The sequence below is a fragment of the Dermochelys coriacea genome, chromosome 11 (genome assembly GCF_009764565.3).
Source record: "Dermochelys coriacea isolate rDerCor1 chromosome 11, rDerCor1.pri.v4, whole genome shotgun sequence".
NCBI classification, from domain to species: Eukaryota; Metazoa; Chordata; order Testudines; family Dermochelyidae; genus Dermochelys; species Dermochelys coriacea.
The window spans coordinates 36,215,558-36,229,205 of record NC_050078.2 but is presented as its reverse complement, the minus strand read 5'-3'; the positions used below and the strand labels follow the sequence as shown (position 1 = coordinate 36,229,205).

At 39.6% G+C, this 13,648-nt stretch overlaps 1 protein-coding gene across 1 annotated transcript in view; it reads left to right on the top strand.

Moving 5' to 3' along the window:
* Positions 1–13,648, top strand: part of GRB14 (growth factor receptor bound protein 14) — a 72,234-nt gene that overhangs the window by 31,508 nt on the left and 27,078 nt on the right. The window contains 2 exon segments of the mRNA XM_038422040.2: positions 6,456–6,577; positions 8,400–8,474. Of these exon segments, the coding sequence (XP_038277968.1) occupies positions 6,456–6,577; positions 8,400–8,474 (197 nt within the window).

Genomic DNA, 13,648 nt, shown 5'->3' with positions numbered 1-13,648 from the left:
CTTCCCCAGAGGCTATAAACAGTGTTAAATGATCATATAGTTCTTTCTAAAACTATCACATTTATTCTTAAAGTAAAAGATTATGGAAAAAAGAATAAAAAGAACTGACCAGACATGCAAATAAGATTATCAGAGATTACCCTGACTCCAATAAGGGCTCTGGTAGGTAAACAGTCCTGCAGACATCATCAAGGACTTCATTCCATTCATCTGCAATACTGACATCATCAAGGGGTTTTCGAGTGGTTACAAGTTCATAAGTGCCTTGGCTCAGAACTAGCATACCATAAATCTGTGATTTTTGTTTTCTCCTTTATAACAGTTTAGGTCCTTTGTTCCTTAGAGACCAGGAATAGGTGATCAGATGGACAATGGTTTTCTCCACAAGGCGAAGCTTTCAAAGGTTTGGTCCGGAGGTGGGGAAATTGCATTCCCTCCCCAGGGTATTTTCCTTGGGAATCCATTTAATTTTGTTTTCCCCCAAAACATACTACTTATCTGGCCTGTTTTGGTTTTAAAATAGTCCTGTGATGCCATAACGCTTCCCAGGAGATATTTGTCATATCTCCTTCCTAGAGATGTTATCTACGGTCCCACAATAATGCATAACCATTTGCATTTTTATTACAATGAATTCCTAAGATATTTTAACTTAGTTCAATAAGATTTGTCCAGAATATTGTAGGCAATAGCCACATCTGTCAGAGCGCGGTGAGCAACAGCACGAGCTACCAGCCCAAGTGTGTACCCAGGGTATCCAGTTGGGTGCATATTCTGGGCAGGTAGCTTTTTGGTGCTGCTTGCGGCTGACCATGCTGCCATGATTGATACGATTTTTAGCGTGCTAGCTTGATGAGAGTTGGCATGAGCATATCTGCTTGGATTGGGAATCACAACCCCAGCTCCAAATGTAGACATAGTCTTAGGCAGTATTATGTGAACTTCATGCTTCCTGGGTGTAGTTTTTATTCATTGGCTATTTGTGTAAAATAACTATATGTAGCAGCCATATATCACAAATACGCCTTTATGAATTAGGGACCTGTCTGCCACTCCAAAATGTTTGTGCTGTGCATTTCTTCCTGAAAATATTGAAGGCGGCTCTGACATACCCAGAATGCTGCCAGACAGAGAAATCTGGCTCTAAGAATCCTGTGTTACCCTATTGGTTATCCTGGATTTTTGAAGCCAAAATTTTGGAGAATAGGTGAGCAGTATTCCCCACCCTTTTTTCCTGATGCAGAAGGACATGTCCTCTTCCTCCCCCACCCCCTTATACTCTGGAATGATCTCCATGCTGATCTCCTTCTCCAGCCTGGCAGAGTCATTTAAAATGGAGTATGCAGATTGTCTGGGTGCCACAGAAAGGGGAGCTCTGCCATGATTGCAGCCTGTGGACCTTTGCTTTGTATGTGAGAAAGGTGATGGAGTTTGGATGGCTTATTTAAGCCTCACAGAGTTGGAGACTTCTTCTGAGACACCTGAGGTCAGTCTTCAGCACTTGGGACCTGGCAGATAGATCCATCTTTGTTGATTAGGGATTTCTTGCAAGTTAAGTCCAAATATTCATCTAATTGCCTCTCAGCCCAATCAACCACAAGAAGAAAAGTTCCAGCATCCTTACTTGTATTCTCAGTTGGATAATAGTCTCACAGCAAGAGTCCTGGCATTCTTTTTGCCTTGCCTTCCTCCCAAGTGGAGGATCTGGGTCCGTTTCAGTGAGAGCATGTAGGCCTGAAGCCCTCCCCTCAGGCTAAGCCCCAAAAAGGGCACTATTTAAGAAAAGGAAACAATCCGCAGGCAAGGATGAAATCTTCTCCTCCCAAAAGAAAAGTCGAAGAGCCAGTAAGATAGAGGACATAAGCCAGAAAGCATTCAAGATACTCGTTCTCTTCCATCAGCTTCAGCATCCTCCCCTGAATGAGGGGGAAAGGTCAATATTTGACCATGATAAATGCTAGCCCAGTAGTAGGAAATGCATTTGAGACAAGAGGAAAGGAAATGGTGTCCACTATCAGAGATTTCTAGAAAAAAGAGGATAACAAATCAAGTCCCAGGATAAAACTCTTCCGTCCAAAACGAAGATAGAATTTTGCGAACTCCCTTCTCTCCATGACAGGTTTCAGTAGGAACCTAGTCTGCTGAGAATCCGTATTGTATGTTTTCATAAGATGAATTGTTCTGAGGATACTGAAAGATGTCCACAGCCAAAAGAAGCCTTTTTACGTAGGTCCCAATAAATAGTCTTGTCACCTTTCTGCCTGAAGACGATTTCAGCATTTATCAGGCAGGCCTTCAGGGGGAAGAGCTGTGCAAGGTATTTTAAACTATGGCTGAAAGCTTTTGTGGAAGTGTGGTCTACTGGTTAGAGCAGGGGACGGGGGGGTTTTGGACTCGTATATGAGTCCTGTTGCTTCAGTTCACCAATCTGTAAAATATCTAAGAATTCCTTACTATGGTGTTGAGACTTAATGTCTTGAACAGCATTTTGAGATTACAATGATTTCTACCAATTGCTTTCCTGGAAGTTCCTTTGTATCGTTTATGTGAGCTGCACAGAGACTGTACTGTAGTTTTAGGGAGTCCTTATTCAAGACTGGATAGACAGCATTGTTAAGAAAAGTAATCCAATCCAATCATAGGATTGTTTTAAAGTATAGTACTCTGTTAATAGTTCAATTCCTTTAAAAAGTAATCCGAATCCACATTAGAAGTTCTATAATCTGCTACCTTAAAAATCCATTGAGTAGAGTTCATATGCTATACCAGGATCTTTATCTATTATGAGGTGATGCACTACGTCTTGGTTTTTGTTCCAAGAAGCAAGTCTCCAGAAGATGGTATTTATTTAAATGTCACAGTGCCAGAAATGTAACAGTTCAAATAACATACCAGAACAGCACTGGCTTTCTGTAAAAACTGGTGAAAAACAACAAAAAATTGTTTTAAGACGGCACCTCAGTTCTCCATGTTTTTTTTCCATAAATATGAAAGATGCATTTGGAGAAAAGCTGTGTACCTGGTTCAGTTTAATTTTCAGAGAATTTTTGAGAAACTATATTGGTTGAATTATGTAGGTATGATTACTACACAATTTTGCTTCATTTATTTATCCCTGTGATGAGGGGTTAAATTAGCTTCTCAACTGAGTTGTTTGACTTTAGTCAGTGGGAGTGGAGGTCATTTATTTTACAAATCCTATTGTATTTAGTAGATTATGGTGGGCTGCTGCATTTTTCTTTGGATTAGGCATGACATAATAATACTAGTGGGTTTTCAGGACTAGAGTCTAATGTTTAATTACAGTCCCTTTAATTAAGGTGGTTTTTAACTTGTCATTTCATCAGAGGAAGCCAGTTAGGTGGTTTTTTTTTTATACAGTTGTTTATGCTCTTAAATAAATATATGGTTAACTAATTAATTTCTCATACTTCCTTCAAGTGCTAAACACTATGAAAAATACATTGGGATTAAAATATAAATAAAATTAGTCAATCAAGGACTTACCCAATTCTAATTTGTATTATTAACTAAAAAGAGAACTGTTTAAGATGAACAATTGGTCTCATCATTGCATGAGCACTATCAGTATATGTGGCCTACAGTGAGCCCACTTCTTTTCCTACTTGCAGAATTTAGCTGTGTGAATGGTAATAACTCACTCAGTGGCGATTTGGAGACTTCTTGGCACAGTTATTAATCTAGATTTGAAGACTTGGCCGTATTTGGGCTGTGGATAGTATTTTTTTTGTTTTGTTTTGTTTGTTTTGGTGAAAGTGGGTGTTGCCACAAGAAGTGAAGACAATTGATGGAAAGAGGCTGCAATTGTACTCCTGCCCTTTTAATTCTTTCTGGGCCAAGATATTCCAAATTAATTTTAAAAGATTTTGTGTGCCCAACTTGAGATACCCTAAATCGGGTCTGATTTGCAGAGGACAGGGGCTCCACATGCTCTATTTGGGCCCTCAAAATGACTTAACCCTTTTGAAAATCTTAGCGATACAGCAAAATTTGGTTTTTAAAAAAAGGATAGAAGTGTACTGTTTTTCCTCTTTAAGGTTGCTACTTCTGTCCAGGAGCATGCAAGCTGCCTGCACACTCTAGCGTGATGATGGGCAGCTGCTGGTGAGGTTGGTGCCCACCCTTGTGGGCAGGGCTGGGGGCGGTACAGCTGCGCTGGAGGAGCTGCCCAGGCTCGGCTCTGGCTTCTGTGATTGGTGGCCTGACAGGCTGCTGTGGTTCCTGATAGAGCCCTGCAGCTTCAACGGGTATCTGCTTTATATCCATGGATATTCGCATCTGCAGGTACAAATTTTGTATCCACGCAGGGCTCTGTTTTTAGTATTCATCCTATCAACAGTTTGCTGTTGTACCTTTTAACGTTGTCTCTTTGAGAAACTTAGAACTCTCCTGAACTCCTTTTTTCTTTTAGATTTTATTCCCGTGGGCCATTACAAAACTCAGAGAAGTGGTTGGTAAAGTCTGCTTTTTAAAGGCCATTGTCCTTATTTTGTTGTTTCTTGTTTCTTTTCCTTAGAATCACATAATCACCATTTCATGATCACTTTCACCCAGATTGCCTTCAACTTCAGATTCACAATGCTGTTAGTCAGAATAAAGTCTAAAATGGCAGTTTCCTCAGTTACTTCCTCCACCTTCTGAAACAAACATTTGTCCCCAATGTATTTCAAGAATTTAATGGACATTTTGTGTTTTGCTGCATCACTCTGTTCCCACAGTCCTGGAAAGCAGTGATGTGAGCTCACAATTTTATCACAAGTCTTGAGATATTTGGTATTTCTTAAAGCCCCCAGCTCCTGGACTAAAGTGATTATGTAAGAGGTGGGGTTTTTTTGTTTTTCTTTAAATTAAGCTTAAAGTCCTCGTGGTTATGGAATAAAGCTTGAGAACATGAACTGGTTGTACCTTTAAAGGCTGAAAAACTAGAAGGAAAATACATAGACAACCCCCCCCCCCGTTCATCTCATGCATTTTTAGAGCTTGACTATGATTTTTGTGCTCTTGCTTTTTGGCAATACTGGGGGGAGAGAGAAATTAAATAAAATAAGGTGGCTGTGTAAAATTGTATAATTTGCAGGGGGACCCAGGAGCAGTCGTTGAAACCATTTTAAATTGTTTATTTGTTGGAACTAATTAGATTTGAAATTGACAGTGACCCTTTAAGTACAATTCAATAAAGTTCCAGAAAAAATATTCCTCACTTACATTTTAAAATAACTTGTTTCCCTTGTTGGTTCATGCCATCAGCAAAATAAAATTGCCCACCAAACTTTTTCCTGTGCACTGAAATGTATTCTTTTTTTCTTTGTAGCATGAAAGTTAAATGAGTTTTTTTTTTTTTAATAAGTGATATCCAATGTACAGAAATATATTTAGTCACAATCCTGCAAAGGATGATCCATGGGCTTATCTTTATATACTCTGAGTAGTCTCATTGAAATCAACGATAGCGCTCCTAGTGTTTATAATTAAGCACATGCATAACTCTTTGCAGGTTTGGGGCCTTAAATTCTAAACCATATTTCCTTTCATACAAATGTAGTTTAGTGTTTTTTACATTGCAGGAAACTGTCAAAAATGAGATTAAAAACAGCTTGCAGAGGAGATGCAACAGTATTCTGAAATCTTTAGAAAAAACTCTGGAGCAGACAGGCGGATTGATTGGTTTTATTATCCATTTATATAAGTCCTTTGTTTGCCATTTTGTTTAGATTTTTCTAAATCCCCAATTACTGTAAAGGCAATTAGCAATCAGAATTGGTTTTCAAAAGATTCAAATTCCCTACCTGGCTTTGCAGATCTAAATGTCTGGCATCCAACCTAGCTAATGAGCTCACAGCTATACAAATGGGATCACTTGTAATAGCTTTGCCAGCTCTTGAGTAATTTCAGGATGAACTCTTCCAATGTGAAAAAAACGCTTTATGAATGAATGTTGGGTGTTTTTGTAATTAACCATTCCCCTTAATTAATTTTTGGCTCTAAGTCTCTCGTTTCTCAAAGAAGGAAGTTATACAACTAAGAAGTCTAGCTGCCAAAATCGCCATTTCTCTATTCCAAGCTGTGTAAAAATGTTACAGTATGTAATAAGTTGGCTTTGGAAGAGGCAATATCTCATTTTGCATTTATATGAGAGACTTTAAAACCTTGTTGGTGTTTGAGGAAGAGGAGGAGAAGTTAGCTTGCTCACAGACTGCAGATATTCATGTTTCACGAGCAGAGTTAGCTTATAAAAGAGCACTGTATAATGACCGACTTTGGTGACAAAATGTAAAACAGACTTGATGAATTGAAGGTGTTCATATTACTTTGTTCATGTTGGGTTGAACATAACTCTTCATTTGTGTCTGAGCCTAAGTTCTCATGGGTTTACCACGATGGTGGTCTTGTGTGCAAGGCTATGTTTTTTGTTTGTTTGTTTGTTTGTTTTACAGAAAGAATGATAGAAGACCACGAATTGGTAATTGAAGTTCAGTCAAACTGGGGAATCGAAGAAGAAAATAGACTGTATTTTAGAAAAAACTATGCCAAATATGAGTTTTTTAAACACCCAATGGTAAGTTTGTCGTCTTAAAAGCACTGTCTGGGCAGATGCTACTGCTGCCCTGACATCTGACACCATGTGGCATAGTGATGAGGGGGAATGTCAGAAATGCAGGAGGACTTAGAGTGAGCTGTAAAATGTAATGGAACCTAAATCTACCTGTGACCTGTTAAAAGGAAAGGAAGAATGATCTTAAATCACTATAGGTATGTCTAAGCAAGAGCTGGAAGGTGTAAATTCCAACTTGAGGAGATATGCCTGCATTAGCTCCAATTGCGTCAGTATGGTAAAAATAGCAGTGTAGTCGCCACAGCATAAGCTCTGGGATGGTCTAGCTGCCCAATACATATCTATGGTCTCAACAAGGTCATACTTATGGCAGCTCCCCACATCTGCCCCATTTGTCCCACTGTGACTACACTCTAGCTTAGTTTACCACACTAGCTTGATCAGAGCTAATGCGAGTATGTCTCCTCAAGCTGGAATTTACACCTTCCAGCTGTGGTGCAGACATATCTTAAGGGACACAAGAGCTTTGGGTTCCATTCCTTGCTCTGCATGTATTATCTTGAGCAAATCATTTAATCACTCTCTCCCTCAGTTCCCTATTTCTGAATGGGGATAACTCCATCTCACAGAGATGTTGCTAAATTAATTAATAGTAAGGGGTCAGATATTATAGTGGTCCATGGAAATAACTTTATATAATTAGACCCAGTACATTGATTTGACCATGGTCATTCAGCCTTGGTGGGCAATATAGACTCTCATTAGCTTACCAATCGGGGCCCAACATGAAAGGTTACTTTATGTACTTTGTGAAGGATTTAATTTAGGAATTGTCCAGCTATTAGGAAAGACTATCACTTTAGATCTGGGGTCAAATCCTCAACTGGTTTAAACCTGCATAGCTACAATTCAGTCAGTGGAGCTGTGCTGACTTACACTAGCTCTGGCCTATAATACCTCTTTTGTATTTTTGTTTCCCCCATTTGATCCATATTAATATCATACAGAATAAAGAGAGCATTCACAACAAATCAGAGAGGATTTTTTCTGAATTAGTAAAAGGTAGCAAAAAATATAGTAACCAACATTTTGTTTCAAATAAGATTTTAAATGTTTTGACAATATCTCCCACTTTTTTCCTTCTTCCACTGGGATACCATATCAACTTTAACAAAACTTTCCTTTTAAATACATTTTCCCTCTTCCTAGATAGTAATATGTTGAAGCCTAGGGCAGGCCTATTAGGCGTCAAGGGGAGGGTGAATGATAACCTTAGATTGTCAGGTAATGTCTAGACTTCAAAAAAAAAAATAAAATAAACAAACAAAAATAATGAATCACAACAGCCAACAAACCACAACCTAGCAGCGAATATGAGCCTGAGTTAACAGACTTTGGTAAATGGGACTTGTGCAGGTTTCAAACCCTAGGCTCCAGTCCAAGTGGGAAGATCTATACTGCTACTTTAGGCCCACAGGTTTTTGCAGTATAGATGTATCCTAAGTATGGTCCTTCCTGCAGTCTGACTTGATGCAGCAGACTCTTTATGCCTGCATTGAAATCTTTTAAAAAAACAAACAAAAAACAAAACCCAACCAAACTTTGAAGTTTGCTCTCACAAACTCAGCAGCTGAATCTACAAGATACCACAATATGAGACTATTTTAATGGCTTCCTCCCCTTTCCTAAATTCTTTGAGAGGGAAATCTCATTGTCTTTTGCTCTGTGCAATTGGGTGGTGGATCTGTTTATATGTCTAAGAGAAATCTGAAGGTTTTTCTATTCACATTTATAGAAGTTTTAATAATATGTTCTATTCTAACAGAATTATTTTCCAGAGCATATGGTGTCGTTGTCAAGCGAGATCAGTGGAATGATAGGCCACACGCAGATATTACAGGTATACAGTACTTGCATTAAGATAAACCAATTCACAGCAGAATACCTCAATTTCAGGTGTCTAGTTTGTGCATACATACTATTTTGTAACTGACAGAATTGTAGTGGCCTATTGGATGACTAGAGAGACGTTTTGTCATGAACCATAAAGGTAATATTCCCCCGCTATGCCGTTCTGAGATAACTGCACCTGGAATGATTCAGTTTTGGGGAATTCATTGCCATAAAGATATTGACCAACTGGAGAGAGTTCAGAAAAGAACAAAATGCAGCAAAAAAATGGTTTGGCTGAGTTGGGTGGAGTAACTTGCAAGAAATGACTGAAAGATTAAAGTAGTGTACCCCATCTAAAAGTATGGGAGCCCAACAGTCCTCAACTGTTTGACAGTGGTACATGCAAAGGAAAACAAGATTTTTAACACATTGTAAAAGTGGAGTAAAGGGATGAACTTAATGAAAGGAAGATTGACTGATTAGCAGAAAAAAAAATCTTACGGCTGGCACGGTTTGTTAGTCTGTGGAATGTTGCAGTCTCCCAAAAGAAGTGGTAGAACCTAGTACAATGGTACGACTTCCAGGCTTCTGGGCACTATGGTAATACAAATAACAAATAATATCCACAGTATGTTTTAAATATAAGCTGGATGCATCATTTTAAATGTAAAATGGGGCGCAATCTACAGAATAGAAAACAATCCTGTAGTGGCCATGAGATGGATCCTAAACAAAGATCTTCCCTTTCTTTTATTATATATTTGAAATGGCAACACTTACCCAGGGGAAAGCTTTCATTAGTGCTAGAGAGAGCAACCTACCATATGTATTTGGGACTAAGAGGGTGTTGAAAAGGAACAGTGACCAAATAACTTTTTTTTTAAAAAATCCTAACAGCAAGATTTGTTAAAATTGGAAGATAGTTTAATATACTTTGGTGGGGAAAAGCAAAAAGTGCTTTAAAAACATTAATAAATTAAATTTCAAAACATGTCTGTTATAAGTGTAGGACACTGTCAGCACTGATGCCCCACTCTGGCATTTGAAGTGCAGAAAGTGGGGGCCCACAAGGATTCTAAAAATTAATTCTGGCCACTCCAGACTTGTATCAAACTCCCAAGGTTACAGCTTTTCTCTGACCTTGGATGGGTAGTAACTAGGATGACCAGATGTCCCGATTTTTATAGGGACAGTCATGATTTTTGGGTCTTTCTTATATAGGTCCCTATTGCCCCTCACCCCATCCCCGATTTTCACGCTTGCTCTCTGGTCACCCTAGCCACCACCCAAGTGCAAAAACCCCTTTGAGAACCCAGAAAGATGGACTTATGAATTCCTTCCTGTGGGGTACTATAGAGAGGGTTTGTCAGGGCTCGTCCCTCTCTGGGGCAGCAGGGAACCACACCACCTCCCTTAATCCCTGGACTGGTCCCTGGGGCAGGGGCTGAGCAAACACGAGTAACAGTTAGCAGTTAACAGGCCCAGGGCCTGGGTCAGGGCGGGGCAGAAATGAGTTCAAGGCACAGGCCCTCAAGCAGGGGCTGAGCAGCAGTTTATATAGTCAGCAGCAGTGAGTCTTAGGCTCAGACCTCAGGCAGGGGCTGAGCAAATGCAGGTAAATAGCATATTCAGGCTCTGAGTGGCCTTGAAAAGGAGGAGACTGCCACCCAACGTGTGGGTGGCGGGGGGACGCAGGCCCTCCCACTCCACTGCATCCCAGCCCAGGGTCCTAGCAGCGGCCAAAGGCCTGCTGCTGTGTCAGTGGGGATCCTGGCTGCAACACATTGACGTGGGTTCCGGCAGCGTTGTAGCCAGACTCGGGTCGGCTGCCCCCGGGCTACTTCGCAACTTCCTCTCTGGAGGTACCTTGGTCAAGGTGGTGCCCTCGGGGGATCGATCACCATTGGATGCTTGGGGTAGCTGGCGAGGGGTAGGCTCGGCAACTCTCCCACACACTGATCCGTGTCAAGTATTTGCTGGTCAGGCCAATCTCCAGGTCCGCCACTATTTGCTGGAGTCCAGAGGTGTCTGACCCCTGCAGTGGCTGATGCTTTGGGGTTGGGCTCTTATACTTCCTGTCCGGCACCTGACCCTCTGGAGGGCAGGCTTGGAGTGCTCTGGCCCTGCCCACTCTGGTGTCTGGCAGAGCTTATCCCTCTCCGGAGCAGCGGGGAACCACACCGCCTCCCTATAGGTACCCTCAAGCCCTTTCACCCCTCCCCCAGGGAAGAGTTGAGAAAGAAAACAAAGGAAATCAGGTGTTGCCATCAGCTAATTAAACAACATATGCACAAACCTCTTAGGGACACACAAATCCAATCCTGTTCTTAAAAAAGGCAAATTTTATTAAAACAAAAAGAAAGAAAATACATCTTGAATTTAGGCTTTTTACTAGATTAAAAAAACTCCAAAAAACAATTTATAAGGATTAAGCATCAGGATAGCTTCCTTGAGGTTCAGCTTAAAGGTTACAAGCAAAACAAAAGCATCTGGGGTTAGCGCACAGGAGTACACAAGCCCTAAAGAAATTAAAAGAGAAACCTAATCGTGTCTTCCTAGACATTTCCTGATCTACTTACATATCTGGAGTCTGGTGACACCTTAAAGACTAACAGAGATTTATTTGGGTATAAGGTTATCAAGAAGTGGGTTTTTTACCCATGAAAGTTTATGCCCAAGTAAATCTGTTAGTCTTGTAAGGTGCCACCGGACTCCTCGTTTTGTGGATACAGACTAACATGGCTACTCTTCTAGTACATATCTGGGGTTTTAAAAGAGTAGTTTCTAGGTATGATCTGATGATTTTCATACCTGGCACAAGCTTTTACAGCATAGCTCCAGCCCTGTCTCTGCTCTCCAGGAGAACAACCAGACAGACAAAGGGGAATTTTTTCCCCAGTGTTGAAAAGTTCTAGCCTTCCCATTGTCTCTCTTGGTCAGTGCCCCCTCCCTCCCTTTTACCTATGCAGGGAGACTTTTTAACCCTTTACAGGTAAAGCAAGTAGAGAACAACTACTAATAGGGATTTTATGGCTGGCTGGCTGGGTGTCCATAAAAGAGAGCTACCCCCAGCCCCTTCATTTATCACAGACGCATTTTACAGAAAGGAGAGCTAAAGTGAGTGGTTAGGTTTGTGGCAGAGTTAAGATAAAGTGTAGATTTCCTGATTCTAACCCCCTGCTGTGGGCAAAACATTGAAACTTAAATTTGCTTTTAGTTCAGTCCCTAAAATCATCTTCAGGAACCAAAAATAAGAACATTAAAAAAAGTCTAACCTTTCAAAGGTGCTGACCTTTTGAAAATTGGGCCATTTTTTCTCTTGCTGCCTAAATATGGATTTCAGAGTCTAACTTTAGGCACCTATATTTCAAAATTTTGGCCTCTGTGCTAATAGAATTTAGCATCTCTTTATCTCCAAAAGTAATGGTTTTGAAAGAAATATTTGACTTATTTTAAAAAAACTAAAGTATATCTGCTAAAAACCTGTGCGCAGAGCAAGTTTAAGGCCTATGTACCACTAAATCACTTAAGTCCTCAAAAATAGTGTTTAAGCAGTACATAGTTTGTATGCTGGCCTTCTGCATAGGGTTCAGTTTTACTCCAAATATGAGATTACAGGTTAACCTGTCAAACAATCAAAACTGGATAAAACTGTATTTCTTGTTACTATTTTTTTCATAGTATTGTCTGATTATTTATATTTGGTTCAATAGGACTTACTACACATTAAGTACAGAACACCTTTGTGAATTACAAAGCCATCACACACATTTCAACAAAAGCCATTCAGTAGATCATTTAAAGTATGCCACTCTTTCTTTCCTTGGAAACTTTCATTAAGACAAATTAATGGGCTTGTGTTATTATCTGTGACATGCTTGGTCAAGTGTCAAGAGAGATGTTAGTTTTAACAATCCAATTTTGAAATTTTCTTATAGTTTTCAGTGGGTTGAGATATATGCAAATAAAATATTCTCCAGCTATGTGTTAACCATTTTTCTTGCCTTTTGTTATAAGGCAAGAGTAAGAGAAGGTAAGAATATTGGCTCCTTCCTTTTAACTCAAAGAGCTGAAATACCTAAAAATGTACTGATTTGTTTTCCTTAGTTCTTCTCTAATAGTCACAGAGTCATAGAAATGTAGGGGTGAAGGAGACCTCAAGAGTCATCTAATCCCACCCCCTGCACAGAGGCAGGACCAAGTATACCTAGACTATCTCTGACAGGTGTTTTTGCACCCTGTTCTTAAAAACCTCCATTGAAGGGGGTTCCAGAGCCTCTCTTAGAGGCATATTCTGGTGCTTAACTATCAGATGTGCATTGATTTGTAAAAATTGTTTCTGGTAGCACTTCTCAAAGAGCGAGAAGTGTAATCCCTGCCCCCAACAAGTCTTAAGTCTAAAGAAGAAGGAGAGGGGGTTGCGATGCGTAGATGGTATGAGGCTGTCTCATAGTCTACTTTAGGGAGGCACAGTATTTGTGCATGCATTCCTTGGGTATTGAGTGTGGAATCACTGAGCACAGTTCATATTCTGGGTTTTCATGAATGTGATCAATTTTAAACATAAAAAATTAATAGATTAAATGGATTTTAAACCTGAGGCCTTCACAGTAATATTAATAGAATATTCTGATATTTCATTTTATCTTTCTTTGAGAAATTATAGGTCTCATAGTATGAATGGATTCATTTATAGTTCACCTGTTTCTAATATTAAATGTGAAGCTGATGTCTTCAAACCTAATTTAAAATCAGATTTTTTCATTTGTAAAACCTATTCAGTAGCTTGCACCAGTGCTTTCTATGGCAACACCCTCCACACCTTTTCAATAACAATATATGGATAAAAATTTCATGTTGTTAGTTCTTACAAATACTCCCATTGAGTTAATCATGTGCATAGGATTAGGTCCCGTTTGAGCTAACTTGGTTAATGGGTGAAATCCTAGTCCCATTGAAGTAAATGTTAGTTTTGCTATTACTTTGTTGGGGTTAAGAGTTCATTTTTTACTTATATGAATAACACTTCTCTGTTCTTCGTACTATTCAAAACTTTTGGCTGCAGTGGTTTCTGGGACCAGGATTAATTTTTTCACTCTGCAGAATATTGTTAATTATTTTGTACTTTGAGAGCAACAATTTCACAATTTTTAGTCTGTAAAATTATCCTGATTATGTTTT